The sequence below is a fragment of the Macrotis lagotis genome, chromosome 2 (assembly GCF_037893015.1).
Source record: "Macrotis lagotis isolate mMagLag1 chromosome 2, bilby.v1.9.chrom.fasta, whole genome shotgun sequence".
NCBI lineage: Eukaryota > Metazoa > Chordata > Mammalia > Peramelemorphia > Peramelidae > Macrotis > Macrotis lagotis.
The window spans coordinates 311,322,513-311,342,910 of record NC_133659.1 but is presented as its reverse complement, the minus strand read 5'-3'; the positions used below and the strand labels follow the sequence as shown (position 1 = coordinate 311,342,910).

Below are 20,398 nucleotides of genomic sequence, written 5' to 3'. Positions count from 1 at the left end.
AATGTGGAAATTCTGCCTATCTCCCCAAGCAATGTTGGAAAGAGTATGTGTTAAGAGGCCCTTCTGGACATGTGAAGACAACTGGGGTTGTAATTTTACATTTTCATAAAAAAAAAAAAAGCAGGAAGAACATTTAGGTCCTAATCAGAGTTGAAAATGCATGATTCTCTACACCTTTTCTTAAGCCAGGAAAATGCTACAATGTGTGTGGGGGGGGCAGGGAAGCATAATTTAAATTAAATAATTAAGAAGTTAAATCCCTTTCTGGAAAAAAAATTTTTTAGCATCATTTTTTTTCCCAATAAGTTATCAGGGAAGGCATTATCTCAGTGAAGCAATCCCCTTTCCAATATTTAAATGAACAAGATCGTTTGTGACTTTCCCATTGTACTTTGTGTTATTTTCAAAGGCAGGATAAGATCTTTTGATGAGGAATAGACATTTCCCATTTTAAAACTCTTTTTCCTCTGTGTTTATACCATTATCATTAGGACTGAGCTGTGATATCTTATAAAATGTGTGAAAATGTAGCATGTGGGAATGAATTCAGGTATCTTTAAATCATAATGCCAAGTCTGGACATTATTTGATACACACACACAAAAAAAAGACAACCAATAATCTAGAAAAAAAATTTATTAAAATTTTCCATCTAACATCACCAAATACTTATTTCATTTCTTCAAGTAGTGAAAAAAACAAAAGATGACATTTTCCCTTTGACAGTAAATGATGACTACATTAGTGTCTCAAAATCATCTCTCTTTGGGAGGATTGGCTTTTCTGCGCCGCTGATGATACCTTGAAAAGAAGAAAAAATATCCTGGTAAAGATGCATTATTTATTGGATTGGCAATTCAATAAAATAGAATCCAATAAAATGTGACATATGTGTGTGTGTGTGTGTGTGTATACACACACACACATAAATGTATGTTTCCGTGTATAAATGCACACACGTGTACATGTGTCTATGTAAATCTATAGACAGACACGCACACGCACACACACACACACACACACACGTACAATTTAATGAGATTTCTATATTACAATATCACATTACCCAAGTCAGTGTAGAACTATTATTATCTCAAGACAGGAATTCTAGGCAAAATGTATTCCCTTCTTTTGGGTCGTCTTCCTCCCCTGATCCTGCCATCTCCAGGACACTAAGAGACCACCTCCTGCCCTTACCTTGTGGCCAGTCCATTTCTCTACCTCTTATTTCCCCAATGTTGTTCCTCATTGATTATACACTGCAGACTGCTCAGAGCACCTAGGTCAGGGCAGCCACTCTGTCTTCTGGGTGACAGTCATTTTCAATTCTTTGGAGTTACTATATCCCAGGTCTCACAGCCCAATGACACTGGTAGAATCTCTAGAGACAGGCTTTCATTTCAAGGAGAAACTGGAAATAATCCAGCCTGATCTCCTCCTTCTCTTTAACTTTTTGTCATCCATATGCACAATCTGTCCCAAATAGAGATAGTGAAGGACAAGCTTCTATGGTTGTCCATTCAACTGCACATGAACTGCACAAAAGACATGCACAGCACTTGGTGTGACCTTCTGAAAACAGGAGCATCTCACTATCCACAAGAAATCCCTCTTTGACCTGGTCTCCATGGTGGGCCCTCCCCATCCCAAAGTCAAACTGTGAGAAAGTAGCTATCCCTGTTTTAGGCTTCGCCAGAGGAATCAATGAGAAGGGTTACTTCGCCTTTGGTTCTTTCAAGTAAAAATATTGAATGGTTTTGATGAACGAATGATAGGTACCCTGTTGGAAGAGAGCCTCACAGACCAAAACAAATGCTTTTCCATAACTGAAGAACAGTAAGCTCACTGGAACGTCTCATATGAAAATCCTTCCGTCAACATTACAAGGTAAAAGTGGTCCACTGGTGACTTTCCTGCTATAACTTCATGTCCTTTGTAGAACTTCTACTTCAAAAAACCCACTGACTCTATTAATGACCTCCCCCTATCAAGGTTGCTCTTGATGAAACATGTAGGAGAATCCTCATAAAGATTTTAAATAGACTGCAAAGAAGTATATAGGCCCATAGCTGCTGACTTTGTCTGGGTCACCTTTTTTTCAGAATAAAACTTGGATTTTTCTCAACAGCTTTGGTATCTGCCACACTTTCTTTAATTTGCAAGCTAATACTTCCAACAATTCTGTCATCTCTTCAGGTGGTACAGTGGCTAAGAGCACTGGCCTTGAAGTCAGGAGGATAGGAGTTCAAATCTGACCTCAGATACAGGTCTAACCTGTTGTGTGACCTTGGGCAAGTCACTTCACCCCAACTGCCTCACATCCAGGGCCATCTCCAGTCATCCTGCTTCATATCTGGCCACTGGACCCAAATGGATCAGGAGGAGAAAGTAAGGCTGATCTCTCAGCACAGCGCCCCCCCCCCCAATCCAATTCATGTACTTGTCATGGCACCTCCCTGATATCCTGGTCTTTTTCAAAAATGAAGGACAAACATTACTATAAAGTTTGGGTCTAATCCGCTGTTTAGAGATAGGATCTCTTGTCTCTTTCTGCCTCCTCTAAAAGAACATCAAGGCTGTGATGTTAGGTCTCAAATGCAGTGGTTTTATTGTCCTAGTCAGTGAAAACATTTATTATTAAAAAAAAAAAAACACTTTACATAGGGGCGGCTAGGTGGCACAATGGAGAAAGCACTGGCCCTGGAGTCAGGAGTACCTGGGTTCAAATCCGGTTTCAGACATTTAATAATTACCTAGCTGTGTGGCCTTGGGCAAGCCACTTAATCCCGTTTGCCTTGCAAACCCCCCCCCCCCAATAAAATAAAAACAAAAAAACCTTTAAAATCTTTTCCATTTTTCTTATTTATTGTCCTTCTAGTTTCCACCTTAAACTGCCTCAGGATGACTTTGCTTAGCTTAGTCTTACTGAGTTTTTAAAAAACTCATGTTATCCTTCATTGCTTTCTCTACTCTTAGGAAATATATGAGCTGCCTTGGTAACTGGTCTTGCTTTTGGCTACTATTTCTGTCTGTTCGGTGACGGCTACCTGAATCTCTTTTCAGAGTCTTCTGGTATATCTGTGTTGGCAAAGTGGTTTACGTTGGTAAAACTTTACAATTTTTTTTGTCATTATCCAACATTAAGTTTAGTAATCAGGCCCGAATTGTTTCAAGTTTATATTTTTTTCCATTCTTCTTCCAGCATGACATCATTCTCATCTTTGCACTGACAAGTCAGTGGACTGAAGGTGAAGATAGTCACGTCAAGAAGGAAGGAGTAAGCACAGGGTTGTTTTAGAGGAATCAGGGAAAGCAGGAGTGTATCCTGGAGAAGAATGAATCTGTGGCTAGCCTGGGGCTACTGGGCTCTGGAAGGAATATAAATAAATAAATACAAAGAAAAGAGAGAAGGGAGGTCACCCCAACAACTGGGATGACCAGGGAAGGCTTCCCAGAAGATGGCACACCTTAGCTGAACCTTTCAAAGATGATGAGAAATAGCAATATTTCTCAGGGCTCACCCTCATACTAGCCAGGCTGGTTTACTTTAAGAGTATTGAAACTGGGGCAGCTAGGTGGTACAGTGGACAGAGCACTGGCCCTGGAGTCAAGAAGACTGAGTTCAAATCCAGCCACAGACAATAATTACCTAGCTGTGTGACCTTGGGCAAGTCACTTAACCTAATTGTAAGAATACTGAAACCATCCCAAAGACTTAACTGGCAAAGGGGATCAAGATTTAAATTTTCTGTGCCACAGCTTTAGCTTCCTGGTGGCCTAAATACAAAAGCAAGACCACAAGGATGCTGGAGTTTTGGCCTTGGACTCCTGACCAGCACACCCAGAAGCAAGAAGGCAGCCTTGCTAGGTATCCTTTCCATGCTACAGTTTAATAAACTTTCTTTTGTTTTCTGGATTTGAGCTATCAGAATACTGGCTCCTGGCCAGATTAAACTTCCAAGGTGTGGATGAAGACAGAAGAAGCTAATTGAGAGAATGAGGGAAGAGGGAAAAGACAAGCCCCAAACACAACAGTGTACTCTAGAGGGAACAAACATAACACTACCCAGGAAAATTGTGAATGGAGAGTCCAGACATGAGGAGCCAGCAATTAGCCAGGAAGAGTTAAACTGTTAAATCAATCTACAACTGTGGTATCAAGTTCAAATAGAAAGGGATCCCTCTGGTTGCACAATTAATGCTCAACTAGTATTTCTTAGGTTGTACTGTATTTTTGTTTTGTTAAACAACTTTAAATTACATTTTAATCCCGTTTCAGACAACATTAAAGTTTTGTGGTATCTTGCCACCTGGCCTCAGTTGGACCCTTCTGATCTACAACCACCTCATTTCATCCCAACTCTAACCCTGAGGCCCCAGATGGACTAGTCTGAATCAGGCCCAGCTTACAGCAAGGAGCATTTTGGGAGGCAGAGGAAGTTGGCAGAGCATGTGGGCAAGATGGGCAGCACTTTAAGTGAAAACAAGAAGGCAAGAGACAGAGTACAAGAGCTGGAAACAGCCTGCAGTGGGATCTGGCCTGAGCACAACAATGGGGAGGAGGATCCTATAAGGTAAGAGGTGAGGAGGAGCCTTAAACATCAAGGAGATCATCATATCTGCTGTAGAATGTGCTATTTGGAATTTGACTGAAAAAAAATGGAAACTAAGGGGCGGCTAGGTGGCGCAGTGGATAAAGCACCGGCCCTGGAGTCAGGAGTACCTGGGTTCAAATCCGGTCTCAGACGCTTAATAATAACCTAGCTGTGTGGCCTTGGGCAAGCCACTTAAACCCATTCCCTTGCAAAAACCTAAAAAAAAATTAAAAAAATAAGGAAACTGGTGAAGAGACAACACAATGGGATAGATCAACAGATATTCCCAGACATGAGCCCTGAGGTTCACCAGGACATGGGGGAAACTAGACTCAGATCTGAGCCTGAAAAATCTCTATCATCAGGAAGTGTTAGGAGAAAAGTGTCTTTTGAGGAACTTTTTTAAGAAACATCCCCAAAATGCAAAAGCTCAAAGTTAGTTATGGCCAGTGCCTACACAGGCAAGTCAGACAGGTTGCCAAGAAGCAACGCAATCAAACTCTGAGCATCAGCAAACTGGAGGCCAATTAAGAGACTGCAGCTGTTGCCTACATGGGCAAAGTCTTATTTCTACATTCCCCCAATTCCTTCAGTTTCTTAATGTATTCTTTTTTTTTCTTTTTTTTTTAGGTTTTTCAAGGCAATGGGGTTAAGTGGCTTGCCCAAGGCCACACAGCTAGATAATTATTAAGCGTCTGAGACCAGATGTGAACCCAGGTACTCCTGACTCCTGGGCCGGTGCTTTATCCACTGAGCCACCTAGCCGCCCCTTCTTAATGCATTCTTGAAAATTCTTAAAGCTAGGAGGTGGGTGCGAATGAATCAATTCTCTGCCCTCCTCTGAGTCCTCCCTGTTATTTCAGGTCCAAAGCTCACTGTCTACAGGACACCAAAAACCAAACATCTCTCACCATGACTATATAAATCATGAACAAAGGAAATGAATAAAAATCAAAGGACTAAATGAACATCTCACAGAATTAAAAAAAAATTAATCCTCCTCTTCAAGGGCTCTTGCCAATTTCCATTATAAGCTTTGGCAAGATTCCATTATAAAATTAAGAAAAATGTTATTCTGAAAATTAGCTTCTGTGATCGTGTCTAAACTAGTAAGCTCTATGCTGGAGACCAAGTTTCTCAGAGCCTATCCCAAGACAAGGGGTTTCCACTCACAAGCCATCACTATCAGAGTTAATGGGACTTGTGGTCTCTACAACTCCTCCTTCTTCCTCATCCATGGGCCAGTCTTGTTTCTCTACCTCCACAAGGACCCTTCATCCATTCCTCTTGTCACTCTCAGAGCTCCCTCCTTAGCTAGTTCAGAACCCCACTCTGCCTCTATGGCACCCTCCAAACTGCTGCCAAAGTGATTTTCCTCAAGCCCAGGTCTGGCCATTCCACGGTTCAGGAAGGATGCCTTTCTTCTCCTAGGATCACAAACAAACTCTTCTCTTTGGCAACTGAAGGCCTTCACAAACTGGATCCAATCAACCCTTCTGGTCTCATAATAAATGACTGCTCCTCTGCCCCCCCACTACAGGGCTTCCCTAGCTTTATCTGCTCCTCACCCACCTCATCTTCATTTCTAAGAACCCCTGGTTTCCTCCAAAGTTCAGGTCAAGAGCTATCTTCTACATGAAGCATTTCCTATTACTCTCTGTAAGTCCTCCTGACAAAACAAAAGTCTCATATTGATTTATTTACTTTAGATAGATAGACAGACAGACAGATAGATAAAATAAATACAGAGATAAGTATAGATATATGTGGTCATCTCCCATGTAATGTAAACAACCTAGAGTCAGGACCAATCTCATTTGTGGGCATCCACAGCCCATGGCAGAGCTCCTGGAACATCACAGGTATTACTAAGTGATTATGATCATATTTCACGAGAACCATTTCGCCACTAGCTTGATTTTCTTAAGAGAGACTAACGCTTTAGGAAACTAATTTTTTAGGTTGTAAGATATTAATGCAATAACTACTGAACTTCATTCTTTACTTCACCTAGAATATTAGGACAACTGTTTTTTGTTTTGTTTTTTAAAAAACTACTTACTGTCCATAAGGGTACCAGCGGTGCTTGGTAGTGAAGAACAGTTTACTCAGCTCTTCTATCATGGGTCCTTGCTGGAGAGTGCTACCATCTGCTTTTAATCTGGCTTTCAGCATTTGATCGTATGTCTCTTCTTTATTATCCACAGGATCTGGTCTAACTATAGGCTGCAAAACATGAGTTCACCATATGAAAATAAGAGAAATTCCAAGCACTATTTAAAAATTTCTTTAATTAACTTGTTAATTCACTATGTAAGAGGAAAAGTTATTTTCCTGATAAAGCAATAAGCACAAAGTTTTAGGATATACCAATTTTCCAAAAGACCAGTTAAATTTTTCCTTTTCGTATCACTGTTTGTGGAATTTTTCAAATGAAAAAATTCTTATTTATACTAAGGATGAATATTGGTTGTTAAATCAAATGCAAATATTCTCACTGAGATGTGAGACTCGATACCAACCTTTCATAAACATTATTGAAATATTGAAAGAAATAGTTAGGTAACACAGTGGATAGAATCTAGGCCAGGTTTGTAGTCAGGAAGACCCAAGTTCAAATTCAGCTTCAGACACTTATTAGCTGTGTGATGGACCCTGAGCTAGTCATCTAATACTTCTATTTGCCTCAACTGCCTCATCTGAAAACAAGCTGGAGAAGGAAATGGCAACCCTTCTAGTATCCTTGCTAAAAAAAACCCAAATAGGATCATGAAGAGTCAGACACAACTGAAACAACTGAACAACACCAGTATCAATAAACTTCAATGCTTTCAACTATCAGAGCGATATTTATCCTTTAAAGAAGACACCATAATTGTTGTTTTTTAATCAAAGGCATTAAATTTAAAAGATATGATCTAGGATTTATAGGAGACTTAAAGAAGATTCCCCCAAATGATATTACTCCAAACTAGGAAAAACGATTATCTGTATATAAAGCATAAAATGAAAATGTAAATGAAAATAATTATCACAAACCAGTTTTGGATATCTGGTTTTAAGAAAAACTAGATATACTCTGATGCAATGAAAGTTTTCTTTGAATTTGAATTACAATAGAATTCTTAACTTTAATTGGTTTGGCCACAAATGACAATGTTAGTCAATTTTTTTGTTTGTTTTTGCAAGGCAATAGGGTTAAGTGGCTTGCCCAAGGCCACACAGCTAGGTAGTTATTAAGTGTCCGAGGCTGGATTTGAACTCATCTACTCCTGACTCGACTCCAGGGCTGGTGCTCTATCCACTGTGCCACCTAGCTGCCCCATCAAGTTAGTCACATTGTGCTCATTGCTATGGGGTCTACAGAATACAAGGTTACCATCTAATTAAGGGATTAAGAGAAATATTCATCTTCAGTTCTTCATTTCACTTCCACCAATTAGAGGGGACTCAAACAGACATTTAATTTAGGAAAATGGTCTTGGTGTGACAGACACAGAATAATCCCTTGCCCTGCATCCATTCTGGCAATAAGTCTTGTGAAGGTGTCAAGCCTTGCCAACCCACAGGGCCTTGCCACAAATGGTGCTCTGAGGACAGAGCCTTCAAGAAGCCAGGGATCCTCAGGAACCTGATGAGATATCAGACAACCAGAGAAGAGAACAAGGAAAAACTACCAGGAAGTGGATCCAGGATGGAGTGGTGGAGAGTGTGTGATAGACGCAAATAAAGTCAATAAGGGGTAGAGCTAATGGGAAGACTTCTTCCCATGTGCCATCCTGGAATAAGGCAGGAGGCCCCAGAATCTGCAGGAGTCTGGTTGGAAGGGATGCTAGACCTGAAGCTTTAGGAAGGACTTTGTTCACGGCAAAGGATTTGGCTTTTGGACAAGCAGCTAGAGATCATGAACAGATAGTGTCCTTCCTAAGGTGAGATGGAGCTTAGGGTTTCTAGGGCAGGATCTCACTGGGGTTCGCTTCCCTCAGGAAGCACATGCAAAGAAAACTTGACCAAGAGCTTTAAAAAAGTTAATTCACCAACAGTAGTGAATGACTACAGTAATCCACTGTTTGACAAACTTAAAGACACTAGCTTCTGGGATAAGACCTCACTATTCAATAAAAACCATTAGGAAAACTGGAAAATAGTATGGCAAAAGCTAGGCCTAGATGCACATCTCACACCCTATACCAAAAAAAAGGACAAAATGAGTACAGGATTTAGACATAATGGGCGATACCATTGATCAATTAAGAGAACAAGAAATACTCTATCTGTTGGATCTATGGAAAGGGAGAAATTTATGACCAAACAAGAAAGAGAGTAGATTATAAATTGCAAAAAATGGATGATTTTGACTACATTAAAAAGTTTTTGCACTAATAAAACCAATGCAGCCAAGATTAGAAGGAATGTAGAAAGCTGGGAAACAATTTTCACAGCTAATGCTTCTAATAATGGACTCATTTCTAAAATGTATTAAAAAACTAAATCAAATTTACAAGTCATTTCCCAATTGAGAAATGGTCAAAGGATTTGAATAGGCAGTTTTCAGATAAAGAAATTATCGCCATTTATAGTCATGTGACAAAAATGCCCCAAATCATTATTGATTAGAAGATGCAAATTAAAACAACTCTGAGGTACCACCTCACATCTATCAGATTGGCTAAGAGGACAAAAAAGGAAAACGGTCAATATTGGAGGGGATATGGGAAAACTAGGACACTAATGCACTGCAGGTGAATTTGTGAACTGATCCAGCTCTTCTGAAGAACAATCTGGAACTATGCCTAAAGAACAATAAAACTGTTCATACCCTTTGATCCAGTAATACCAATACTAGGGCTACATACCAAAGAAATCATAAAAAATGGGAAAAGTCTCACATGTTCAAAAATATTTAAAGCAAAGATTTGTAAATTGAGGGGATGCCCATCCACTGGGGAATGGCTGAACAAGTTGTGAAATATGAATGTGATGAAGTATTATTATTATTATTATTATTATTATTATTATAGAAGAAATCATGAGTGAAAGGACTTTTTTTTTTAAGATTTTGCAAGGCAATGGGGTTAAGTGGCTTGCCCAAGGCCACACGACTCCTGACTCCAAGGCCAGTGCTCTATCCACTGCACCACCTAGCCGCCCCCGTGAAAGGACTTTTAAAAAAGCTTGGAAAGACTCGGCATGAACAGATGCTAAATGAGGTGAGAACACTGATCACGTTAACACTGTGAGACAATCAACTTGGATGGAGGCAGCTCCTCTCAGTGGCTCGGAGGTTAAGGACAACCCTGCGAGACCTGCTATTATAGACCACACCATCCATATCCAGAAGAACCACTATGGGTCTGAATATAGAGCAAAGCTTAATATGTTCAGTTTTGAAAACTTTTGTGTTTTTTCCTGTCCCCTTAGTTCTAATTCCTCTTTTCATAGCATGACTAATATGTACATATGTTAAACAGGAATGTACATGTACAACTTTTACCAGACTGTTCACTGTCATAGGGAGGAGGAGAGAGAAGGGTAGTAGAAAAATGTGGAGCTCATAAATATATAAATGGATGACTTGAAAAACTACCACTGTTTGTAACTGGAAAAATTAAAAAATTTTAATTAAAAAAAAGTCAATTCTAAAAATTAAAAATATAGTTTTAAAAAAAGTCAATTCATTGCTAAAAATGAACATTCATCTCCCTATTCAGCAGTAGGACTGACCCAACATAAAATAAATATCCTTAATTGGAAGAAGATGGAAAATATTTTTATTTTTAAATAAAGATAAAAATATTGTGATTAATGATTTGTTTAAAGTCACACAAATGAGCCTCTGGCATCCTCAGAAACTCAACCATTATCTGATTCTCAGGCACTGTTTGATCTACTTGGCTGAACCTCAAAGAGAGAAAAATTCTAGTAAAATAAGAAAAAGGCAGGGAAGGAAAGAAAACAAGCATTTATAGAAAGCCTACAGTGTGTCAGGCAATGGACAGAATGGTAGGTTTTTTTTAACAAATGCTTTTTTCTACCATTTTAAAAAATGTTACAGTAATTTTTTACAAACATTAATGCATTTAATTCTCACAAGTATTTTTTTACAAGAATCACCATGCTCCCTGGGAAGGGGTTGTTCTCAGCATCCCCATTTTACAGGCGAGGAGGTGGACATGCCCGGGGCCCAGGAAGGCTGACTGGGCTGAGTGTGGCTTTCTTTTATCCAAACGTTCTCTGCAAATCCATGATCCAGAATTATGGTGTTCTAACACCTGAGATAGCAAAGCCTTCCTGTTTAAGGACACCTCCTGGGTGTCCACGGGGCCAGAGGTGCCGGCCAAGAGGCTACAGGGGCTCAGGTGAATGGAGACGTGGGGATCCAGCAATACAGGTTTGGTTTTTTTTTTTAGGTTTTTGCAAGGCAAACAGGGTTAAGTGGCTTGCCCAAGGCCACACAGCTAGGTAATTATTAAGTGTCTGAGATCAGATTTGAACCCAGGTACTCCTGACTCCAAGGACAGTGGTTTATCCACTATGCCACCTAGCCGCCCCCAGCAATACAGATTTACTGGTGGTGAAGTAATAAAATAAATCCCAGATTTATCAGAGGGCTGATGAAGGAAAATAACTTTGACTTGAATACAAGTCCACTTGCATTTCTCTTCTACCCTTTTCATCAGGTTCCGGCTCAGGGGCAGGGGGAGGGGAGGGAGGAGAGGGGAAAGGCAGGGGGTTTAGGATACATCCAGATTCCAAGAGGTCTGTCCTAGTCTGCAAACAGTGATATAAACATAAGGGATTATTTATACAAAGTTCAAAGCCTATAAGGCAGGGATGGGGAACCTTTGCTTTGCCAAAGGGCCATTGGATATAACACCATTCTCAGGCTCTATTTGGTGAAACATTTAATTAATTCACTCCTAAAAAGCTATGAGATTTACTGAATTTCAAGCAGTGGCCTTGGCAACACCAGGCCAGCAGGGTCATGGCTGCCCACTGCATTGTCTCTCTTCCCGTGGAGTCTGCCCCACTGCTCCTGACTGGTCTGTCCAGGGCCGCCTTCCTGGTCTCCTCTGATGGTCTGCCTGCCACCCCATGATGGGGTACCTATGCACAGATGGTCCTCGAGGCCTTCCCTCTTTTCCCTCTCAGTGGAGGATCTCCTCTGCACAGACGGTCCCCAATCCCTCTCTCACCCTGAGCTCTGGTGCCTGGTGTCAGAAGACCAGGGTCAGCTCCTGGCTCTCCTGCCTAGGTGTCTCAGCTCCATCCTATGTTCAATCATCTCTCCATTCCCATGACCCTCCTCTCCACTTTGTTTGCGACCTGTCACTAAGCTCACCATCATCAGTCCCCCCAACCTCAAAACCTGCCATCTTCAACTTTTCCCTCCCTGCCCTGTGCCCCATGTCCAGACTCCACCATCACCATCTCTTTAGTACCCAATCCCTTCCTCCAACTGATCCTGCCCACACCTGATCCCACACTGAGGCCACTCAAAGATAACCCTGGCTTCTTATAAGCCATGCCAGCAGGTGAACAGTCCTGATGAGTCCCACCAAAGATGCTGCCAATGATGGGCTAAGGATGCGTCCTACAAGTCTGAAGCCATCTAAGTGCAGAGGGGCTGACCACCAGGTGAATTTCGGGAACCTCATAAGACTGTTCTACAAAGGCATGGAAACCAACCATCTATGTCCATGGAGTACCCTCCATGGTCAGAATCTTGGACCCTGGCAGTACTGAAGGACAGATCTGATCAAGTCACTCCCCTCAAAAATATTCAGGAACTTCTTTCTAAAGACTCAAATTCAAACTCCTTAAACTGGTACCTGACCTAATTTTCCCATCTGCTTTTGTGGAGCTATAGGACCTCCTCTATTCCAAAAACACTCTTCCACTGGCTGGTGCTCAATCTCCTCCTGTGTCCTTGCCCCAACTCCATCTGCCCAGATGAGCTGGAAATTGATCTCTCCTGCTCAAATCTCAGGCAGAGCTTGGTGAGCATTTCCTCTTCCTCAGTTCCACTTCCTATCAGGTTTCCGAATAGATGGGTCTTAGTCCCAGTGGACCGGGCACCCTGAGGGTCTATTTTTTTCAAATTTTAATTTCAGTACTTTGTATATAGAAGGCACTTAGGATTATTATATAGTATTGTCATTGCGCTCTATTATACTGATAAATTTCCAAAGCCTATGAACTTTTTGACAAGCCCATTATTAACTGTGGTGCCCAGAATGGCCTGGCAGATGATACATGATCAGACCACCACGGAACCCCAGAGGTCCACCTCTGTTCTCTAAAGGCCCTTGTCACGAACGCCAACGTCATACTGTGGAGTTCTGTGGATGTTACAATCTGACAGAAGTGAGCTAAAAGAAAGCCAGATCAGCTGAAAGTGGAGAACCCTGCCTAACCCATTCCCGTACTTTACTTTCTTTCTAACACAACAAGATAGATTTTATGGTGATTCAAAAAGTAAGAAATGCAGGCCTACTTTGGTGTGTTCATAAGGAATGTCCACAGAAGGATGGTAGCAGACAATCGTCCTGCCGTCCGATGACAGTGCAAGTTCCACCTTGCTGCAAAAGAAAAGCATTTTATTGTACACAGGACATGACGGATCTGTGTAGTAAAATGAAAAGTGATTACCCTAAAATTACTTGATGAGGAAAAAAATGCTAAGTAAGCAGTGAACCCACTGGGCCCATGTGAAAGAGGGCCACACGTCAGGCCACGCTGCTGAACAAACCAGCTGTGTTGTGCAACCCCACACAATCCTCACCTGACCAAACTCATCCAAAACTTGTAGGCTTTTCATCCTGTTTCTATTTAAAATGTTTATTCTAGATGAACCACCATTTGAGAAAAGAATGCCAGTGTAGACTTCCTTTATTTGTCCTAACCTACTTCCAACAAGTTCCAAGAAGTCGCCCCTCATTCAAGTCTTTGGTGACTTGGAGAATAAGGCCAAGCCCACCATGGCCATGTTCTCCACCCCTGCCATGACTATGGACTTTGTTGCCCCCTTCTTAGGCAGGTGACAATTCTATTCTTTAGCATGTCCTCTTAACAAAGTCACTTAACAGAGCCTCTGGTAGCTTTTCTGGATTTGTCTAACTTCACTCTCTCTTTCTTGAGGTCGTAAACATGAATAAATATTTTTCTCATAGTTCTTCCAAGAGTAGCTTCCAGGCCTCTAGACTTAACCAAATTTATTTTTTGTTTGTTTGTTTGGGTTTTTTTGAGGTTTTTGCAAGGCAAATTGAGGTTAAGTGGCTTGCCCAAGGCCACACAGCTAGGTAATTATTAAGTGTCTGAGGCCAGATTTGAACCCAGGTACTCCTGACTCCAAGGCCGGTGCTTTATCCACTACGCCACCTAGCCGCCCCTCCAAATTTATTCTAAAAGAGCACAATTTTTAAACTACCAAAGGAATGCCTTCTTTAGATACTTGCCAAGAGCTTTGTCTCTGATCACAGGAGAAACCAGTGTGGCTAAGAATTAACATGAAAATTAAATGTTAAAAAAAATTATTTTAGCCAACTTAAGACTACAAAAATGAACTATACTCCCCAAATACCATCATTTCAGGATGGAAAACTACAAAATGTGGATAATATAAACATTAATTTTGGCAAAAAAAGTTTAGTGAATTGAACTGAAGCAGATTTTGACTTAAGAGAATCATGAACTTACTAGGAAGGCACTGAAATAGTAGAAAGAGAACAGAATCTGGAGTCAAAGGACCTGGATTTTTAAATCCAGTCCCCTGATAAATCAATGTGAGACTGGGAAAGTGATTTACTTTTTTTTTCATGGTTTTTTTTTCCCATCTGTGAAAAACCTATATTGGACTATATGACATTTAAGGTCCCTCTCTCAGTTCTAAATATAGTATTCTCAAATATTCAAAAAACTTGGGGTGGCTAGGTGGCGAAGTGAGGAAAGGCTAGGTGGTGCAGTGGATAGAGCACCAGCCCTGGAATCAGGAGTACCTGAGTTCAAATCTGGCCTCAGACACTTCATAATTACCTAGCTGTGTGACCTTGGGCAAGCCACTTAACTCCATTGCCTTGCAAAAACCTAAAAAAAAAAAAAAACTCCTAAGAAAACTTGAATATGGTCAGAAGTGAGTTTTTGAATTAGTCCCAATTCACATTTTTAATAGTGTACAGTTAGCATTCCTACCAAGAAGTCACAAAGGTCATCTAATTTTTTGAAATGCATTAAGGTAAAATGCTTAATACAGAAAGTATGTACTTTAGTTTCTAAGCACTATAGAACTATTAGCTATTCAAAATTAAATAATAGTATGAGCAATTATTTTTACCTACTAGACATAATTTAAAATTGAAAAATTAATTTTTCCCCAAATCTACAGTTCAGTTACAAAAAGAATAAGGAGGATTTCTGGCAGTATATTTATGTCTTGCAATAATCTGAGCATTCAGTAAAACACAATGGCAGTAAATATTTTTATTAACAAATGCTTGTAAACATATGCTTTTCCAAAAGCCACCATAAAAATTACTGAAAAGAATAATAGGAAAAAAATTCAAGAAAGAAAGCACTCCTGGCTTGTCTCTACACCAAAACCAATAACTAAATTAAGTTATTTCAAAGATTACATCTAAGGCACAAGTAGAAATTAAGTCAGTGTTTCTTCTTCTTTTGGATTGTAATACATACCAATTGTAGTCATCTGGAAGAGGAGTGTATGTAGATTTATGACGAATGCAACCTAGAGCTCCTACTGGAAAGACCCCAAACAAGGAAAATCAAGTTAATCAGCAGCAGTACCTGCTCTGGCTACATGTAAATAGAAACTTCCTACTTGAATGGATCTGTGAGATCAAGGATAAAGTTACTCCTTCTAATCTAGATTCCTACCCTGGGCCCATTTCCTCATCCTCTATAGCTTGCTTGAGTCCTCTCATCAATCCTCCAAAGGGAAATCACCCAATATACCATAGATCTTCTCCTATATATGTCTTGTCATTAAATGGATAACCAAGGAATCCCCACATAGTCTAACTCAAGCATATCACAGAAAGATGCTATCCTTTAACTGCACAGACTTTTATTTTTAATACAAATTCATTTATTTATTTTTCCAACTATATATAAAGATAGTTTTCAACATACATTTGTATAAGATTTTTGAGTTCCACATTTTTTTCCCTCCCTCTCCTCCTGACAAAGAGCAACCTTATAAAGCTATGCTATACCTATTTCCATGTGAGTCTTGTTGTGACATAATAATCAGAACAAAAGGGGAAAAAACATAAAGCATAAAACAAATTTTAAAAAGTGAAAATGCTAAGTTCTGGTCTTCATTTAGACTCCAAAGTTCTTTCTTTGGATGTGAATAGTATTTTCCATCACACAGACCTTTTTTTTAAGGGAGGCAATCAAGGTTAAGTGACTTGTTGAAGATCATACAGTTAGTAAACATCTGAGGCCAAACATGAACTAAGGTCTTTGTGACACTAAGGTTGTAACTCTATCCATTGAACTACCTAGCCCCAACTGCACAAACTTTTAAATATTTTTTTTTTCTTCAGGTAGGCACAATCAAAAATGCTTCTTTTTAAAAGCACATTCCCAAATTACCAACATAATCTGTACCTTAGTTTTTTTAACTTGAATCTCTAAAGATTTTTTAATTTCTGAAAATGCTTTTTTAGATTTCTTCTGATATAAAATGAAAACTAGAAAAGTTAATTATTTTAAAAATAGTCAATTTTAAATATTTGCTCAAGTTAGTTGTCAACTAGTAAGAACAATGATGTAATGAGACCAAGATGAAAGACTAATTCCTATGGGAATCAATTTAACAACTAGGATATTAGAATTTAATTCTATCTTCTAAATCACATTATACATACATGTATAGAGAAATGCTGTTATCATACTCACAACTGTTTTGATATATACATATATATGTATACATATATATATACATATCCCCAATTAAACTGTAAATTTCTTGAAACCAAGGATATTTTTAGAGATTACTATCATCTTTATCCCAAAGCATTTAAGCACCAGCTGTATCAATGGCCTCTGCACACTCAATCAATATTTGCTAATATTATTAATCAAAATTTGTTATGACAGATATCAATATTTGTTTTAATGGCTTTAGGAAATTCCTTCCTTGCAGTAATTCTCCTGCAGGTGGGACCCATTGATCTAGTCCTGCCCTTCATCTTACAGAACAGAAAACTGAGGCCAAGAGAAATAAAGGGCCTTTTCAGAGCAGAGACTTAACAAGTCCTATGGGGATAAAGAGGGCTATGCTTCCTGAAAATGTCCCATATGTCCCCCTTCCACTTCAAAGTATGACAAAGTTGGAAAAGTCCCCAGTTCTCAGCGTGGGCCTCCTGGTCTCATTTAGCTTAGAGGCAGGAATGAAGATGAGGAGGACGGGGACAGGAGGAAAAAAAAGACCCAGGTTTGGTCAGCAACTCAGGTCACTCTTGAGTCTTTAATTAAAATAATTAAATATATAATAATTAAAATAAAATACACTGGTTCAATGATATTACTTACTCTGAAGTGGTAGTGGTTGGCCGGAGGTAGCTGTGCGGGCCAACATAGCTCTGGAAAAGGCTACCTGTACTGCTGCCAGTGCCATGTTGGAGAAGGTGTAGATGAGGTATGGAAAGGATGGACGGTTACCTTTTATCACTGCTCAAGAGAAAAAGATGAAAGGGTAGGTTACATCCATCTGAAATGCAGGGGACCCTATCTTTTCAACCTCATTGCAACCCTGGCCCAAAGTGACCTTCTCTCCGGGTCTCTCCAGCCCTTATGGCTCACGAAGGTGACAGCCTCTCTTCTCTCCTGTGTATCTGATCTCTACTTAGAGACACAGACACCATCTCCCCAATAAACGTCAGCTCTTCAAGAGCAGGGAAAGCTCAGTTTCTTCTCCTGGTGCCTCTGTTGCCCAGCAGAGAGGAAGCCCCCAAAGCTTGCTGAGCGATTAAGTCTTTACAAGAGGCAGTAAAGGGCTCACAAGATCTAGTTGCACTGACATTTTTGTGTGATTTTCCTATTGCACCAAGCCTGACCGTGGGGGAAGAGTGTTCTGGTTTAAGACCAGTAATCCCATATGGGAGAGCCATTACCAGGACCAGCCTCAGGCTTTGTGGTCAGTGGATTCTAACTTCTTCAAGTGGGAAGCCCTTTCCTATGCCTGGCCCATTCACAATCGTGGGAACAGTCTTGGCATTCAACAACTGAGAACATTATGGCAAAGTCTTATCTGGCGGCTAGGTGGTGCAGTGGATAAAGCACTGGCTCTGAAGTCACGAGGACCTGGGTTCAAATCCGGCCTCAGACACTTAATAATTACCTAGCTGTGTGGCCTTGGGCAAGTCACTTAACCCCACTGCCTTGCAAAAACCTAAAAACAAACAAAAAAAAGAATACAAAAAAAATCTAATGTCAGCTTCCTACCCACTTACCACAGGCGCCTCTTATAAATAAAGTCAATAATGCTTTTAAATGAATTTGACTTTTACTAATTATATTATCTCCAAATGCTTGACTATGCCTAACTGATATGCATGGTGTGCTGGAAAGAATCCTTCCTCTGGAGTCCAAGAAGCCGAGTTCAAATCCTGCCCCTGATGGGACCCTGAGCAGATCACTGATGAGCATCATCTCCACTTCACTAACCTTCCAGTTGATCAGAACCCCTCAAGAACATTAGATCAAGGTTTGATATTTTCTGCAGGGGAGGACCACTGATCTGTTTTATAGATGAGGGAACTGAGGCCTAGAGAGATAAAGGGCCCTTGTCTCCCCAATCCCCTCCTGACTGGAATGTACTTTCTCCTCCACTGAGGCACCAACCAGGGCTTTTTCTGAAGGGGGGGGCTGCAAAATCTTGTGTTAATTTTCTATTTATGGACTGACATGTCTCCTGATAGGATGTAAGTTCTCAGAGGTCAAGAACTGTTTCACCAGGAACTGAGGAATTCAGATACAAAAATGTCACAATTTCTAACTGATGAAATCACAGTCCTAATCAAAATCCATATCATCTAACTTCTCTCTTTTTTCTTCCCCACCCCCCCCCGTGTTCCCAGACTCCCCTTCTCCCAACAGTTCAACGGTCTGCACAACATAAAGCTATTTTCTCTTGCTCTACATTAATTACAAATGTATAAAAGCTATTTATATAAAGCATCTATATAAACTTTTAACGATATAGATGTACGTAGAGATAAAAACTATATCAGTTGATCGGTAGGTTGACAGCCAGATGGGTAGATATTAACATAAGTAGATATATGGATAGACAGACATTCAGGATTCATACAGATGACAGGTGAATATATAGATTAGATGACAGGTAGGTATTTGGATAGATAGACATTCAGGATAGATACATGGAGATGACGGGTGGACACGCAGATCGGTGGAGGACAGGTAGACGGCCGGGCATTCGGACAGAGATGACGGGTGGACACACAGATTGGTAGGTGACAGACGGACGGACGGGCATTCAGACAGAGACGACGGGTGGGCACGGCCTGGTGCATGCCGGCAGCCGGGCAGCTCCGCACTGCGCCTGCGCGGTCTCATCCGCCCCCCCCCCCCCCACGCCGCGGCTGGGGGCCTCCCGCGGCCCCCGGCCACGGCCCCCCCGACCTCGGCTGCCCGGGCCCTCGGGGCCGCCCTGAGGCCGGGCCGCTCGGCGCCTCGTGCCCGCCCCGCCCCCCGCGCCCGCAGCCCAGGCCGCGCCGCCGCTACCTGCGAGGCCACAGCGGGCCCGGGCCGGCCGCCGCTCCACGCTGGCCGCGGCGCCGTCTGCGCCTGCGCCGAGGCCGCTTCCGCGCTCCGCGACGTCGCCACGCCTCTCACGCCCCGCCGCGAAGCGTGCTGGGAAACGTAGTCCTGGAGGGAGCGCCCAGCCAGGGCAGAACCGCCCCTCCCCCGGGTGTGCTGCGGCCACGGCCCCTCCCCCAGGTGTGCTGCGGCCACGGCCCCTCCCCCAGGTGTGCTGCGGCCACGGCCCCTCCCCCAGGTGTGCTGCGGCCACGGCCCCTCCCCCAGGTGTGCTGCGGCCACGGCCCCTCCCCCAGGTGTGCTGCGTCCACGGCCCCCCCCCGGGTGTGCTGCGGCCACGGCCCCTCCCCCGGGTGTGCTGCGGCCAGCCTTTACCTGAACCGGAGTCGGCCACCTCAGGGAGGAAGAGGCGGGCGGAACGCTGACCCGGCAAAGGCATCTGTAGCCCTGAGTTCAAATTCTGCCTCCCAGCTGACGCTGGACTTGGGCCGGAGGCCCGAAGCCTAAGACTGCTTCCCTCTACATCCTCAAACCCCTCCCAAGGTTGGTTACCCAGCCGATCGACAGTAATAATCATTAGAATCTCTTTTTTAGGTTTTTACAAGGCAGTGGGGTTCAGCGGCTTGCCCAGGGCCACGCAGCTAGGTCGTTAGTAAGTGTCTGAGGCCGGATTGGAACTCAGGACCTCCTGACTCCAGGGCCGGTGCTCTATCCACTGCACCACCCAGCCGCCCCAGTAATAACCACTATAAATAAGAATGGACTGGAAAGTCAGGAAGACCTGAGTTCAAATCCGACCTCAGACACGGACTAGCTGTGTGACCCTGGGCAAGTCATTTCACCTTGTTTGCCTCAGTTTCCTTATCTGTCAAATGAGCTGGAGAAGGATGAGCCATCCGAATGGGGTCGCGAGGAGTTGGACATAACTGAAGCATGGAGACATACAAAGGGTATCCTCATATGCTGCCCTGTTTCAGTCCCCCTTAACAAGGCTA

General features: G+C 42.0%; 1 protein-coding gene across 3 annotated transcripts; it reads right to left on the bottom strand.

The window, feature by feature from the left end:
* Positions 1–618: 618 nt before the first annotated feature.
* Positions 619–19,472, bottom strand: MRPL42 (mitochondrial ribosomal protein L42). Of its 3 annotated transcripts, none has more exons than XM_074226586.1 (6): positions 19,368–19,472; positions 17,154–17,291; positions 15,288–15,351; positions 13,093–13,177; positions 6,658–6,821; positions 619–801 (listed from the first exon to the last, which is right to left on the bottom strand). In XM_074226586.1, the coding sequence occupies exons 2-6, from the start codon at positions 17,236–17,238 to the stop codon at positions 756–758; spliced, it is 444 nt and encodes a 147-aa protein (XP_074082687.1). In that variant the 5' UTR covers positions 17,239–17,291; positions 19,368–19,472; the 3' UTR covers positions 619–755. The 3 variants fall into 3 exon arrangements, with proteins under 3 accessions (XP_074082687.1, XP_074082689.1, XP_074082688.1); XM_074226588.1 differs by having other exon boundaries at positions 15,288–15,348; XM_074226587.1 differs by lacking the exon at positions 19,368–19,472 and adding an exon at positions 19,004–19,193.
* Positions 19,473–20,398: the final 926 nt, after the last annotated feature.

Bases quoted from the DNA above. Each gene is read 5' to 3' on its own strand.
- MRPL42 (XM_074226586.1), bottom strand. From the start codon at position 17,238: ATGGCACTGGCAGCAGTACAGGTAGCCTTTTCCAGAGCTATGTTGGCC. The intron at 15,352-17,153 runs GTAAGTAATATC...GGGTCTTTCCAG, and splicing joins CCAACCACTACCACTTCAGA to TAGGAGCTCTAGGTTGCATT. The intron at 6,822-13,092 runs GTAGGCCTGCAT...CATGTTTTGCAG, and splicing joins TTCCTTATGAACACACCAAA to CCTATAGTTAGACCAGATCC.